This window comes from Pelobates fuscus, chromosome 8 (genome assembly GCF_036172605.1).
Source record: "Pelobates fuscus isolate aPelFus1 chromosome 8, aPelFus1.pri, whole genome shotgun sequence".
NCBI classification, from domain to species: domain Eukaryota; kingdom Metazoa; phylum Chordata; class Amphibia; order Anura; family Pelobatidae; genus Pelobates; species Pelobates fuscus.
Window position 1 is genome coordinate 168,632,024 of NC_086324.1, and position 13,624 is coordinate 168,645,647.

Genomic DNA, 13,624 nt, shown 5'->3' on the forward strand with positions numbered 1-13,624 from the left:
TAACCTAGCACAGTATACAGTACCTACCCAGGTGGCACTCACAGGGTTAACCCAGCACAGTATACAGTACCTGTCTGGCACTCACAGGGTTAACCCAGCACAGTATACAGTACCTGCCGAGGTGGCACTCACAGGGTTAACCCAGCACAGTATACAGTACCTGCCCAGGTGTCAGGTGCCCCTCCCACCAGGTAGCCCAGGCTGCTCCTAGCTCTGCCAGTTCACGCCTCTCTCCTACCTGTAGAGCAGGATCCACTCATTGCTGAGTATTCCTCCCAAGGCAGCACCCAGACAGGACACCAAGTGCCAGGCAGCACCCACAGGAGACCAGAGGGGGCACCCAGTTCATACCAGCACTCACAGGGCTAGATCTCACTCTGACTGCTCCTCCAAGCAGGGGAGGGTACCCTAAACCCTAGCACTAAGTCCTGGAACTTCACTTCACCCACAGGGCACTGCCAACATGACCTCCTTCTTTAAAAAGCGAACTACTGGCAAATACAGCCCCAGTGGCCCGAGCGTCCAACCCAAACTGTAAGTACCCCTTAGCCCTGGGCTCTTCCTGTGCATACTCTGTCTTTATAGAGTGCGAGCTGTTGGGTCCAGACACATCCTGCAGGGAGTGCCTGTATGTATCCCTGAGTATCACATTCTCAGACTGTGAACTGTTGCTCTGTGGACACCAGGCTTTAAAATATTGGGTAAATTAAAGGGACAGTCTTTTCTCACTTACAATTGAAAAAAGTCACATACTTGATAAGCATGATGGGAGTTGTAGTCAGCAAAATGTGTAGAGCTAAGGCTGCCTACCCAGCGCTGCAGAGAGTTGAGCAAATAGTTCTTGCTCCCCCCCCCCCCTTATCTCCCTCCACCAACTCACCATTCCCTGCTGCATTCCTACCCCAACCTGGATTTATACCCTGTGTCCTATTTAATGGCCCCTTAACCCCTTCCTTCCTGTCTCCCTGTCTCTGCACCTGTGCCTTGCTTGTACCCATGCCCCCAAACAGCCACCCATGGGCACAGTGCCCTATATGGTTACATCCACAATGATATTTCTGGAAGATTATTTGCATACCTGGGATGGATGTCTCCCTGTGCCTGGTACAGGATGTCTGCCTCCCTTCATAAAGCTACACATTAACACAGAGCATCCTTCATCAAACTAATGCAGATATAAAAATACCTCCTATCCAGTCATTAATACACAGAATATCTTATACCATGTGCGCCTCTGAGTGAGATAATGCATAGTATTGATCAATTATAATATGAATACTTTGTTTCCCCCCCCCCCTGGCTAGGTTACATGTCAGTGCAGGCTGTGTGCTTGCTGTATAGCTGTGTGCAGTATGTACTGCCCTTTGTAATCACTGGGGGGGGGGGGGGGGGGGGGGGGGGGGGCTTGGGGGGGGGGGGGGGCTTGGGGGGGGGATCCTGTGATCCTGTATGTGCCCTGTTTGCTTTGGAGGTGCTAATTAATTCCTCAGCAGGATTTTGGTATCATCCATTGTGCCTTTATCACAGCCTTAAATAAAACAATCTATCTTTTACTGCAGTGATACTCAAAGCTTAATTCAAATATTTTTAAATTCAGAGCTCACAGCTTAGTTAATAAACCATTGAGAGTCACTAATGTAGCTTTGAAATAACTAGATCAATCATCAGTTTGTCTGCTGATCTAACAAGCTCTGTCAACTTGTACTTTATACAAGCTCGGTATCATGGGAAATGTAGTTTGTATTAATTTGCAGTGCCTAGGAGAGCCATCATTGCCCTGTACAGAATGTTTCGCCCTCTGTAGACTCTCCTGGAGGCTGGTTCCATTCATATTTATAGACTTAGCAGTCAATTAAAGTGAAATCAAAACTAAAATTGCAAAACTCAGGCCTTAAGAACCAAACTATGACTGTAGCTCAGTTGGATAAGTTCCAAATCACCTCCCTTGGTCAACAGTTTTCAGTTCTGTTTATGGTTCTCTGCTCTGCACTGCTTAGAGAATAAATCCCCAATATGTTTGACTGTTTTTTTCTTTTTATCCAATGGATCTTTGACTAGCAAATAACCATCAATCATTGTCCGACTATGATCCCAAACTTATACCACGGCACGAATGTGCTCCCTTTTTATTGAAGGATTCGAGCAGAATGGAATATTTGAAAACTATGTGTAGTGTCAATGTGCTTTGTGGGGAAGCTGTCTACATATATTGTGTCTGTGTAATAGATTTCTATATACAACATCAATCCTACATATTCCCCAAATAACACTGTCTTAGAGAGTATTGTTTTTTTTGGATTTGACCCCACCAAGTAATTTCTTGGAGTGGAAAGGGGACGGCTGGCACTGTATTAAACAATATAGCTACGGGCATGTTTCCAAGAACTGTACACCTTTAATTTCTCCTAAAATGGACAGACCCCCTCCACAGCTCCCATAATGCTTTGTTCTACCTTTTTGGCGACCATGGATTTAGTCAATTTTATTGCCCACCCGACCTTACTAGAGGCCTGTGGCAAGATTGGTCCAGTGGGTGATTTTTGGAAAATGGAAATTAATGGAAAAATAAAGTTCAAAATGAACACAGGGTTTGCATTTTTGTCTATAGAAGGAAACTTCGCTATACATGGTCATATCTGGGCAATCTTCCAAAATGGCGGTGAGATATGGGGTGTGAAGGAGTGGGCGTGTTGTGATATGCATTTAATTAGAGAATCCTTAAGGATTTTTCTGTCATTTGCAGGGTGACTAAAGCATACCTCCCAAATTTCACATGGACAAAGAGGGACACTTTAATTTTAGGGGTGTGCGTGGGGCGTGGCCAGGGGCGGGGCTGTTCTGAGATATTTTAGGTGACTTATGAATAACAATTAATGCAAATAAAATGTAACTTAGAACAAGAACCATGTATCTTATTTACACAGACTGATTTCTAAACACATTTATTGTAGTTTAATTATTGCTGTGGAGCTCTGTTATACACTCAGCCACATTACTGGGAGTATTATTGCTGTGGAGCTCTGTTATACTCTCAGCCACATTACTGGGAGTATTATTGCTGTGGAGCTCTGTTATACACTCAGACACATTACTGTGAGTAGTATTACTGTGGAGCTCTGTTATACACTCAGACACATTACTGGGAGTATTATTGCTGTGGGGCTCTGTTATACACTCAGACACATTACTGGGAGTATTATTGCTGTGGGGCTCTATTATACACTCAGACACATTACTGGCAGTATTATTGCTGTGGAGCTCTGGTATACTCTCAGACACATTACTGGGAGTATTATTGCTGTGGAGCTCTGTTATACACAGACACATTACTGGGAGTATTATTGCTGTGGAGCTCTGTTATACACAGACACATTACTGGGAGTATTATTGCTGTGGAACTCTGTTATACACTCAGACACATTACTGGGAGTATTATTGCTGTGGAGCTCTGTTATACACACAGACACATTACTGGGAGTATTATTACTGTGGAGCTCTGTTATACACTCAGACACATTACTGGGAGTATTATTGCTGTGGAGCTCTGTTATACATTCAGACACATTACTGGGAGTACTATTGCTGTGGAGCTCTGTTATACACTCAGACACATTACTGGGAGTATTATTGCTGTGGAGCTCTGTTCTACACTCAGACACATTACTGGGAGTATTATTGCTGTGGAGCTCTGTTATACACTCAGACACATTGCTGGGAGTATTATTGCTGTGGAGCTCTGTTATACACTTTACTGTGAGTATTATTGCTGTGGAGCTCTGTTATACACTCGGACACATTACTGGGAGTATTATTGCTGTGGAGCTCTGTTATACACTTTACTGTGAGTATTATTGCTGTGGAGCTCTGTTATACACTCAGACACATTACTGGGAGTATTATTGCTGTGGAGCTCTGTTATACACTCAGACACATTACTGGGAGTATTATTGCTGTGGAGCTCTGTTATACACTCAGACACATTACTGGGAGTATTATTGCTGTGGAGCTCTGTTATACACTCAGACAAATTATTGGGAGTATTATTGGGGCTCTGTTAGACACTCAGACACACCAACAATATGGAGCTCCTAGAAAAGAGGGACATTAGGAAAGGAAAGAGGGACAGAGGAATTTGGGCCCATAATAGGGACTGTCTCTCCAAAATACAGACACTCGGGAGGTATGCTGATGGATTTGTAGAATGTTAGCAGAAGAATGAAGTCAAATCTGCTTCCTAAATATGGACTTGTCCTAGTTGGAAAAATAAACTTTTGTTTCTATGGGAACACCTCTTGCAAAGCAGGAAAGCCTCATTAAGATTGTCAGCTTACAATACAGGTATCACTTAGGTGTGTAGGACAGTGACTGATCCGTAGGTGTGATACTGACGAGGTGTGTGGGACCATTTATCTATGCAAGAAGAGTGAGTTTGAATGTTAAGTGGGCGCCTCCCAGCATTGTGTCAGGCTGAGCTGAGTGTTTGTAGTTACGTGACACCTTGACAGGTATATAACACGATGATGCTATACGTTTTATTCCCTTTTATAGATATCCAGAGGAGTTTATCCACTAAACACTGTGCTACGGTGAATATCAAAAAGCCGATTTGGACAAAGTTCTCACCGCTCGGCAATTTTAGCATAAATATTGCAATCGGTTTTAATGTTCTACAAGTAGGTAGGGAATGAACCCCATGCTGTTGGGCAGCACTCAGGGTGATGGTGATGGAGTTAGCAACCCACCCGTAATGGTGTAAATCATCCTGGCGTGCATGCAAATGATTGGCTGCTGGTTAAGGCAACCAATCAGGGTGCTGACCATACACCAAGTAGCTCCTCTACAGCTCATTGATGGACTTAAATGCCATGAAAGTCAGTCCAACTGCGCCACAAGGGCAGATAATCATGCGCTTGCACTGCACTTTCCCTGTGTCACCTCTCTACATAGGGTGACAGCGCTGGTTTGCCAAAGGACTGGGAGGACTGCTGAAAAATCTGGTGTCAAACTGCGGCACTGGGTGACTTGACAAGTTTAGCAATAAAACACCAACATCTATTAGAATGACCCTTGTCTTGCCGATCACTGCTATATTAGTGATGGTCGTAACATGGCGGTTTACTGGGAGCAAATTCGACAGCACGCATACAGCAAGATTTACCGATTAGTGACATGACAGCTAACCTTGCCACCATAAATTGTTTCTGGACTACATTTCCCATGATGCTCAGCTAGCTTTTAGAGTCTAAAAGCTAACTGAGAAAAAAGCTAGCTGAGCATCATGGGAAATGTAGTCCAGAAACAATTTATGGTGGCAAGGTTAGCCATCATTGGATTATTATAATCACCTTAGAATAGGTCTAGTTGGTTCTTTAACCAAGAAGTTAGAAAATAAAAGAAGAAAAAAATACAGTCAAAATCCCAAAGGGACAACACCCTCGCCTGCCCTCACCTCGGTGTGTGTTCTGAGTTTGGTATTTGATCTTGGAAAACCAGTTTCAGCCCTGGTACGTTATGTCATTTATGTTTTATGGCCCGTCAGACACATTCAATGGCCGCCTCCTTTTCATTTTTTGCACCAATGTGGCGATACTTTGATTTTATTTTAAACAAATGAATGAACTTTTGAAGTTTGTGAGAGTTTAAATGTATGAAATCGCTGACACAGGCGCCTGTTATAGTTCTTTCCAATGGGTTGGATGAATAAACATGATGATGTCACTGGAATTCTCCTTACTTGTTTATTGCCTTTTTTTTTTTTATTTAGCAAAGCCTCAGATTTAGCTCAGTCTACTGTCCCACCGTGAAGTGACTATAAGGTTTATTTATTATTTAGGATAGATTTATACACATCTCAAGCATTATATTAGCGCCATCACTAGGGTGTGCGATGGATGCAGACTACACCGGGTGACATCAGAGGGGTGACATCAGAGGGGTGACATCAGAGGGGTGACATCAGAGGGATGACATCAGAAGGGTGACATCAGAGGGGTGACACCAGAAGGGTGACATCAGAAGGGTGACATCAGAGGGGTGACATCAGAAGGGTGACATCAGAGGTATGACATCAGAGGGGTGACATCAGAGGGGTGACATCAGAGGGATGACATCAGAGGTGTGACATCAGAGGGGTGACATCAGAGGGGTGACATCAGAGGTGTGACATCAGAAGGGTGACATCAGAGGGGTGACATCAGAAGGGTGACATCAGAGGGGTGACATCAGAGGGATGACATCAGAGGGGTGACATCAGAGGGGACCCCAGAATGACTGTCTATACATTTTTTTTGTGCTGTGTTTCAGCAGAAATGTATACATTTTTATAAAAACATCCCCATAGTTAGTTATAACAGCTAAACCATTGTATAAGCACAGCTTACATGAATCAATATACCTGAATGGCTAATTTACAATTTGAAAACTTCTGACGTGCTCCGGCCAGCTATCATCATTACCCAGTTACAATGATCCTTCGAATGACATAGTTTTATCTTTACACCCTGTTGTTTTCGTTGCTGTTAGTATGTATGGTCTGGTTCAGGACTTGGTCCATGGGATGGTTACTGCACTGAATGACACAAACCCTAATGACATCACTGTTACTGCTTCCACTGGAAGGCTATTCTATGTATCTACTACCCTTTCTATATCACTGTTAGCCATTACTGCTTTCAGTGGATGGCTATTCCATGTATCTACTACCTTTTCTATATCACTGTTAGCCTTTACTGATTCCACTGGAAGGAAATTCCACGTTTATACTACCCTTTCTATATCACTGTTAGCCATTACTGCTCCCACTGGAAGGCTATTCCAGGTTTCTACTACCCTTTCTATATCACTGTTAGCCATTACTGCTCCCACTGGAAGGCTTATCAAGGTATCTACTACCCTTTCTATATCACTGTTAGCCATTACTGCTTTCAGTGGATGGCTATTCCATGTATCTACTACCTTTTCTATATCACTGTTAGCCTTTACTGATTCCACTGGAAGGAAATTCCACGTTTATACTACCCTTTCTATATCACTGTTAGCCATTACTGCTCCCACTGGAAGGCTATTCCAGGTATCTACTACCCTTTCTATATCACTGTTAGCCATTACTGCTCCCACTGGAAGGCTTATCAAGGTATCTACTACCCTTTCTATATCACTGTTAGCCATTACTGCTCCCACTGGAAAGCTATTCCAGGTATCTACTACCCTTTCTATATTACTGTTAGCCATTACTGCTCCTACTGGAAGGCTATTCCAGGTATCTACTACCCTTTCTATATCACTGTTATCCTTTACTGCTTCCACTGGAAGGCTATTCCAGGTATCTACTACTCTTTCTATATCACTGTTAGCCTTTATTGCTTCCACTGGAAGGCTATTCCAGGTATCTACTACCCTTTCTATATCACTGTTACCGCTCCCACTGGAAGGCTATTCCAGGCATCTACTACCCTTTCTATATCACTGTTACCCATTACTGCTTCCACTGGAAGGCTATTCCAGGCATCTACTACCCTTTCTATATCACTGTTACCCATTACTGCTTCCACTGGAAGACTATTCCATGCATCTACTACCCTTTCTATATTATTATTATTTTATTATTTATATAGCCAGCAAAATTCCATATCACTGTGACCCTTTACTGCTTCCACTGGAAGGCTGTGCCAGATATTTACTACCATTTATATTAGCAGTATTTTCTCACATCCTGCCATCTTTTTACAGCATAGAGCTCTGGGCTAAACCCCCAGCTATCCCCATTAACCAATATCAGGTTGGACTTAAGTGACATTGATAATGCAGAGGTATTAATTCTGAATTATCAATGCGGTCGAGATGTAGCCAGGGTAGCCAAATGTAGTGGTTTTGGTGCCCAGTGGTCGCAGCACTGTACGCTAGTCAGACTGTGGTATTGGAAATGATATTTAGCCAATGTTTAAACAATGAGTATCAGCAGATCACGGCAGTTACCCCATTCCCTCCTATCCCCATCTTTACCCTCTATCAGAGATAGAGTAGAATGCCAAATGCTTAGAATGAACTATATTAAATCCGCTACGTTTTGTGCTGACACTCCGGTGTGTTGAGTTATCTCAATGTGGAATGTTAAAATTTTATTCTAATACCCCAGTTATACCCCGTATCCTAGCTAAAGAATAACAGAGAGAGTAACAAGATCCCTGTACACAGACACGTAGTATGTGAAGATATGTGTTGGGGATGAGAGAGATATGGATATAATCAGAATTATGTGTCATCTTACAAATATGTCTAATTCGGTTTAACCCTTTAATTCCTCTCCTGGCTTTCTGGATGCACTGGGCCACTTCTTAACAACGCAGGTTGTTCCGTGATACACATCACTATGTTCAGTGTTTGACTGCATATTAATTAGAGAATTTCTAGAAGTCTCGCTGGATTATGGCCCTTGAGGGTCGCGTTGGACAGCCCTGGTTTATCTGACTGTGCATGCAGACAGAACTGTGTGAAACTAGGTTATTTTACCGGGTCTTGTGTCAATGCTGCACCGAAACCGTTATGGCCTTGTTTTATATTAATGATGTAGCCACTGCTACCTCATGCACGTTAATATGCGAAATGCAACGGCCACTGACACAATGCTGTAGTATGGGTTAAAGTTGGATGCCTGCCTCCACACTGCTCTGTTTTGGATTTTAAAGACAAAAACACAGATCCACCCACCTGTAAATCATCCCAATTAAAATATCCCTTATCAGTCTGCTCTTTGAAGAGCCCACTTATCTGCGCCTTGCGCGTTGGCTCCAAAGAGCATGGAAAGAAGTATCTTAAGGTTTTAACCCCTTAAGGACCAAACTCGTGGAATAAAAGGGAATCATGACATGTCACACATGTCATGTGTCCTTAAGGGGTTAATCACTAGACAGCCAATAGTGTTGAACTGAAAATCCGGCTGAAAAGGTTAGGCTGAACCAACGCATTCTGAAAATGCCTTCAACTCGGCAATAGGCACAGCTAGGCTCCGATAGCCTGGAGTTTGCAATTCAGAAATCGCATTTCTCAGCAATTTGCTTTCAGTGAACAAAGTCTGGAAACATTAATACAGTTTAACATTATTCTCCCATGAAAAGAAATGCGTCAGGAATGAAGACTCTCTAAAACTTTAATGCAACTGTAAACTAAGCTTGATCTGCAAATACAATGAAACGACAAAATCCCCAGGTCTTTTTTGATCAGTTTATAATATTTGCGGCGTTGTAAGCCAACCAATCAGAGTGCTAAGCCATGGAAAAACCCGAGAGAAGTTAGACCGTCCAATGTTCAAAATCCAGATATTGTTATAGAGTGTGAACAATGTCGGGATTCTGCAGCCGGATCGATTTGCCCGATTCGGAGCAGGGCCAATCCGGATTTTAGTGAATAACTCTGATAGACTTTAAAGATTCATATCTATTGTACTATATAGCACCATTTATTATCTCCTAGCAGGGATGACTGTGATCATTCCGAATTTTCCAGATGTATCTAGATGTACAGCCACCCCAAAAAGTCATCACATCATTCGTGCCAACTCTGAAAATGAGAAATGACCCGTTTCCTATCTCTATGTATCCATGTCTGTTCATTCATTCACTCCCAATAATAAACACCTCTATCCCATGCCCTAGGAAAAAAAAGCCTCTTTTGTCTGGAATACAATAGCTGATGTGCCAAGTGACACAAACATGTTTTCATATCGTCAGCGAGATTAAACAAAGCTTAGGTAGATCGTCGATGGCTGTGCCCTTGTCTTTAGGCAAGGTTACAGAGCTTGAATGAAATGTTAGGAAACCGGGGGAGTGAAGCATGATTCATTTATTTTCATTCTATTCTTTACACATTTTCCTAAATTTGCTGAAATCTCTTTTTGTTTTGTTGGTTTATTCTTGTTATGCTTTAATGTTTGTAGTTTTTACAAAGATCCCGTCTGGCAGTTTGAGGTCACCTCCCTGGATATTTGTGATGTGTTTGGTTCGAACAGTGTGAATGAACAAGTGTAGGAGGTTAGCTGAATTTGGTTTTGTGTAAATTGCAGCTTTTTCATTTTACATTAGCGAAGAGTTAGGCATAAATAGGCACCTACCCCACTCTGGGTAGATGGGGCAGTTACGCTCCACTACCCACTGTCAAACTTTCCTTGGGTTTTACATAATTTGCCAAACTTTCTCTTCTCTTTCTATTCATTGTTAATAAGCGCCATGTCTGTTACCCAAAGAAGATGCATTTAGCTTGTTGTCATTTTGTCTAAGTGGCACAATGCGCAATAAGATACTATAAACATCTATCGCGCGTCTCACGACAAGATACCTGCACCCACCTGTTATCACAGGTGAAATATCATAGTGTGACACTGCCACTTTCATTTTGTATATTTTATAGTGCATTTGCCTTTTTTATTTGTGTGTGTGTGTGTGTGTTTTTATTTTACTTTATATTCATTTATATTATTTCTGTGCTTTTATTTTTTATTATAAGGTTTACTACTCTAATATTGTGGAAGATAAATGTGCGATAATAAAAAGATGTAACACATAGCATTTATTATCACGTCTCCAGACACGTTTATTATTCTTTAATTGTTATTAAACCCTTTGGACACAGGGCATTGGAGATTGATGCTTTCTTGCGATATTCAATCGGCTCCACAATTATTAACATCTTTGAAATAAAGATCAGGGGTTAATCATAAAGGAAAGGTATCCCTAACACCTCGAAGCACGAAGAAGATTGTTAGATGCATATTGTTCTGAATTACTATGGGTTGAGTCAGAACACATAATGTTAGATTAAATTCATTAATACAATTATGTAACAAGCCAATGGTTGCACCAATAAGGTGTGCTACCCTACTTCTCCGCCATCTTGAATGTGCTAATATTTAAAGGAAACTCACAGTTTTTGGGATGTGGTAGCTAATTATTCCCTCACCCCAGTAAATTCTGTTGCAGTGATTAGTGGGTTGATGATTGCAGTGGAGTTAGGCAAATAACACACTCCCCTCCGTAGTATGTCCGTGTTCCGAGTGTCATCCTCACCCCCCGTGATTCTCCATTTATCCAATTGCTCGGCATTCCTTCCGCTATGCGGAATATATACATCTGAGCTGTGGCATTCACTCGTAGGGTTAAATTAATTTGCATGGTATGCCGTGGCCGTGCCAGGAAAGCCAGACACACGCTGTAAATTAAAAAAATGAAAGCTAATAGCTAAGATTCACATGGCTGCAGGGTCCGTGCAAAAATAAACATGTTCCATTTCCATTTCAAGCATCTGATGCTTCTTATAGGTATTTGGGTCGGATTCGGAGTTGTTTCTGACATTTATCTCACCCTGCATACCAGGGGTGCCCAGAAGTTAAATCCCTGCCTGTATAAGTGGTATATATAGATATTTAGATCTATAATACCTAGTGATCCACCTTTTGGCCACCCATGCTGTAATTGTTGTCTATGTGACCGTCACGTTGTAAGCTCCAGTCTTTGCAGTAGTCTACTTTTTATTTTTTGGGGGGGGCAATACGAGATGGATTCTAAATTTAGCATCTTTCCACAGAGATCTGGGGCTTTTGAGAATTACGTTTCATGTTGGCCTTGCGGGATGAGCTGTGTGCTCCCGATTCCTCAGTGTTGTTTGGAATTTGATTAGGAGGAGCAGGGGAGGCCTCCGATCTGTATCTGTTGTTGGATAAACCGAGGGTGTGAGTGAAACAGACAGTGCCGGTTCAGCGAGAAGCCGGGCGTGACGGCGATACTGCTTCAATGGAAACAGATTGAGGTGTCACTCTACATAAAGGAACTATTGAATAGAACAGTGTGTATTAAAGGCAGTTATTGCGGCACACTGATTGGGAAATGATCAGACCCTGGCATGCACAGTATTGTCTCATAGTATTTCCCAGCATGCTTCTGATATCCTGACCGTGATTGGTTGCTGGTTCGTTAGAAAATGAGTAATTCTGCATTTCGAACGTGCTCATTGTTCTGTAATTACACCCGAGTTAGGGATCGATCCTCTCTGATCTCTCTAACCACTGGCTGATATATAAGCACATATTGTGAATACTCAGCACTACGGAATATGCTGGCGCCATATAAATAATATAATAATAATAATACTCTCCACTCCATTAAACATTTTTTTAGAGGGTATAACAGTATGCTATGCATGATAACTCCGCACATAAAGTACTTAGAGAGGAAGTACGTGTAGTAACTGTCAGCCTGATAGCTGCTAGACACATGTTCTCTGATACGTTTTAACATTTGTCAGAAATAGCATTGTTTTACAGAGGAAAGGGACGGTGTCTGCCCACCAAAACCACTTTATTAAGATGCAGTGGTTTTGGTGCTTACAATATCCCTTTAATAATTGTAATTGGTCCCTCGGGAACACATCAAGGTGTATTAGAGCCAATTGTTTAAAGGTATCGACATACATGCTTTTGCAACTGTTATGTTACTCATAAAAGGTCGGCGGCCTTGACTGTTTCTACATAAAAAACAAACAAATATTCTGCAAATGTTGCGGCCCGCCCTGACTGAGGAGCCGCCTCGTTGGGCACACTGTAATCACATACCTGTATACATTTAGCTCACATTTGTAAAATACAAAAAAATATATAGATATACAAAACGTGCAATTTGCAGTCCTATGAAGTAGATGACATTTTCTATTATCTAAATATAGATTTATGGCATTTTTTGAATTCGTTCAATGAGTAGGTGTAATATTGTGACTCATAGAATATGTTGTGGTTTAGGGTTGTACATAGGGCGTGATATGGATAGGATTTATTGAAACAGTTTCAGTCTTAATGTCCCGCTTTCAGAGTCCTGTCCTGCCGTCTCAGTGTGGTTAGAGAATCTTGTTACACCCCCCTGGCTGTCAATCAGACAACCGGTCCTGTTACTTCCTGGTTTAGTTAGCTCAGTGGAGATAAACTCGAGAGGCAGCAATTGCCCAGAGGTCCTGCCTTGCAAAGACTTCCTATTGAGCTGCATTGGGAAGTCTGTGATTGGACAGCCACGGACAGTCTGGGCGGAGTTAGTAGGGACGAGCTTGCAAACACTGCAGACAAGAGATTTGCAGCTTTAAAAAAAAAGTATAATTAACCCCTTAAGGACACATGACATGTGTGACATGTCATGATTCCCTTTTATTCCAGAAGTTTGGTCCTTAAGGGGTTAAATGCATGCATGTTTCCATTTTTGGGGTATATCTACTAAACAGTGATTTGTATTTATCTTGTATTTGGGCGGTGGAATGTTCCTTTAAACAGTTGCCAAATAGTTTTACCCCTGACGGTAAAAAGAGACCATTGTCTCTCTTTAACAACTTTAAGACATTTAACATGTTTTGGAGTGGGATTGTTCTCTACGGAGGCATATCTACTAATCAATAAAGTTTTATCTGACGCGTCTCTCAATTGTCTTCACCAGTTTATCATCTACTGTAAATAGATTGTATACAGCCTGTGTGCCGTTTATTAATCAGCCATGTATATGCTACAATTTATCTTTACCTGTCTGGTATTTATAGTTTGCATCCTCTAAAGTGTAAGCTCTTTGACAGGGCTCTCATAATCTCTCGTCCCTCTCTGTCA

The 13,624-nt window shown here is 41.9% G+C and overlaps 1 protein-coding gene across 1 annotated transcript in view; it reads left to right on the forward strand.

Annotated features, from left to right (window-relative positions):
• Positions 1-215: 215 nt before the first annotated feature.
• Positions 216-13,624, forward strand: part of PPL (periplakin) — a 58,798-nt gene continuing 45,389 nt past the window's right edge. The window contains exon 1 of the mRNA XM_063430745.1: positions 216-534. Within this exon, the coding sequence (XP_063286815.1) occupies positions 464-534 (71 nt within the window). The 5' untranslated portion in view covers positions 216-463. The remainder of the gene's footprint in view (positions 535-13,624) is intronic.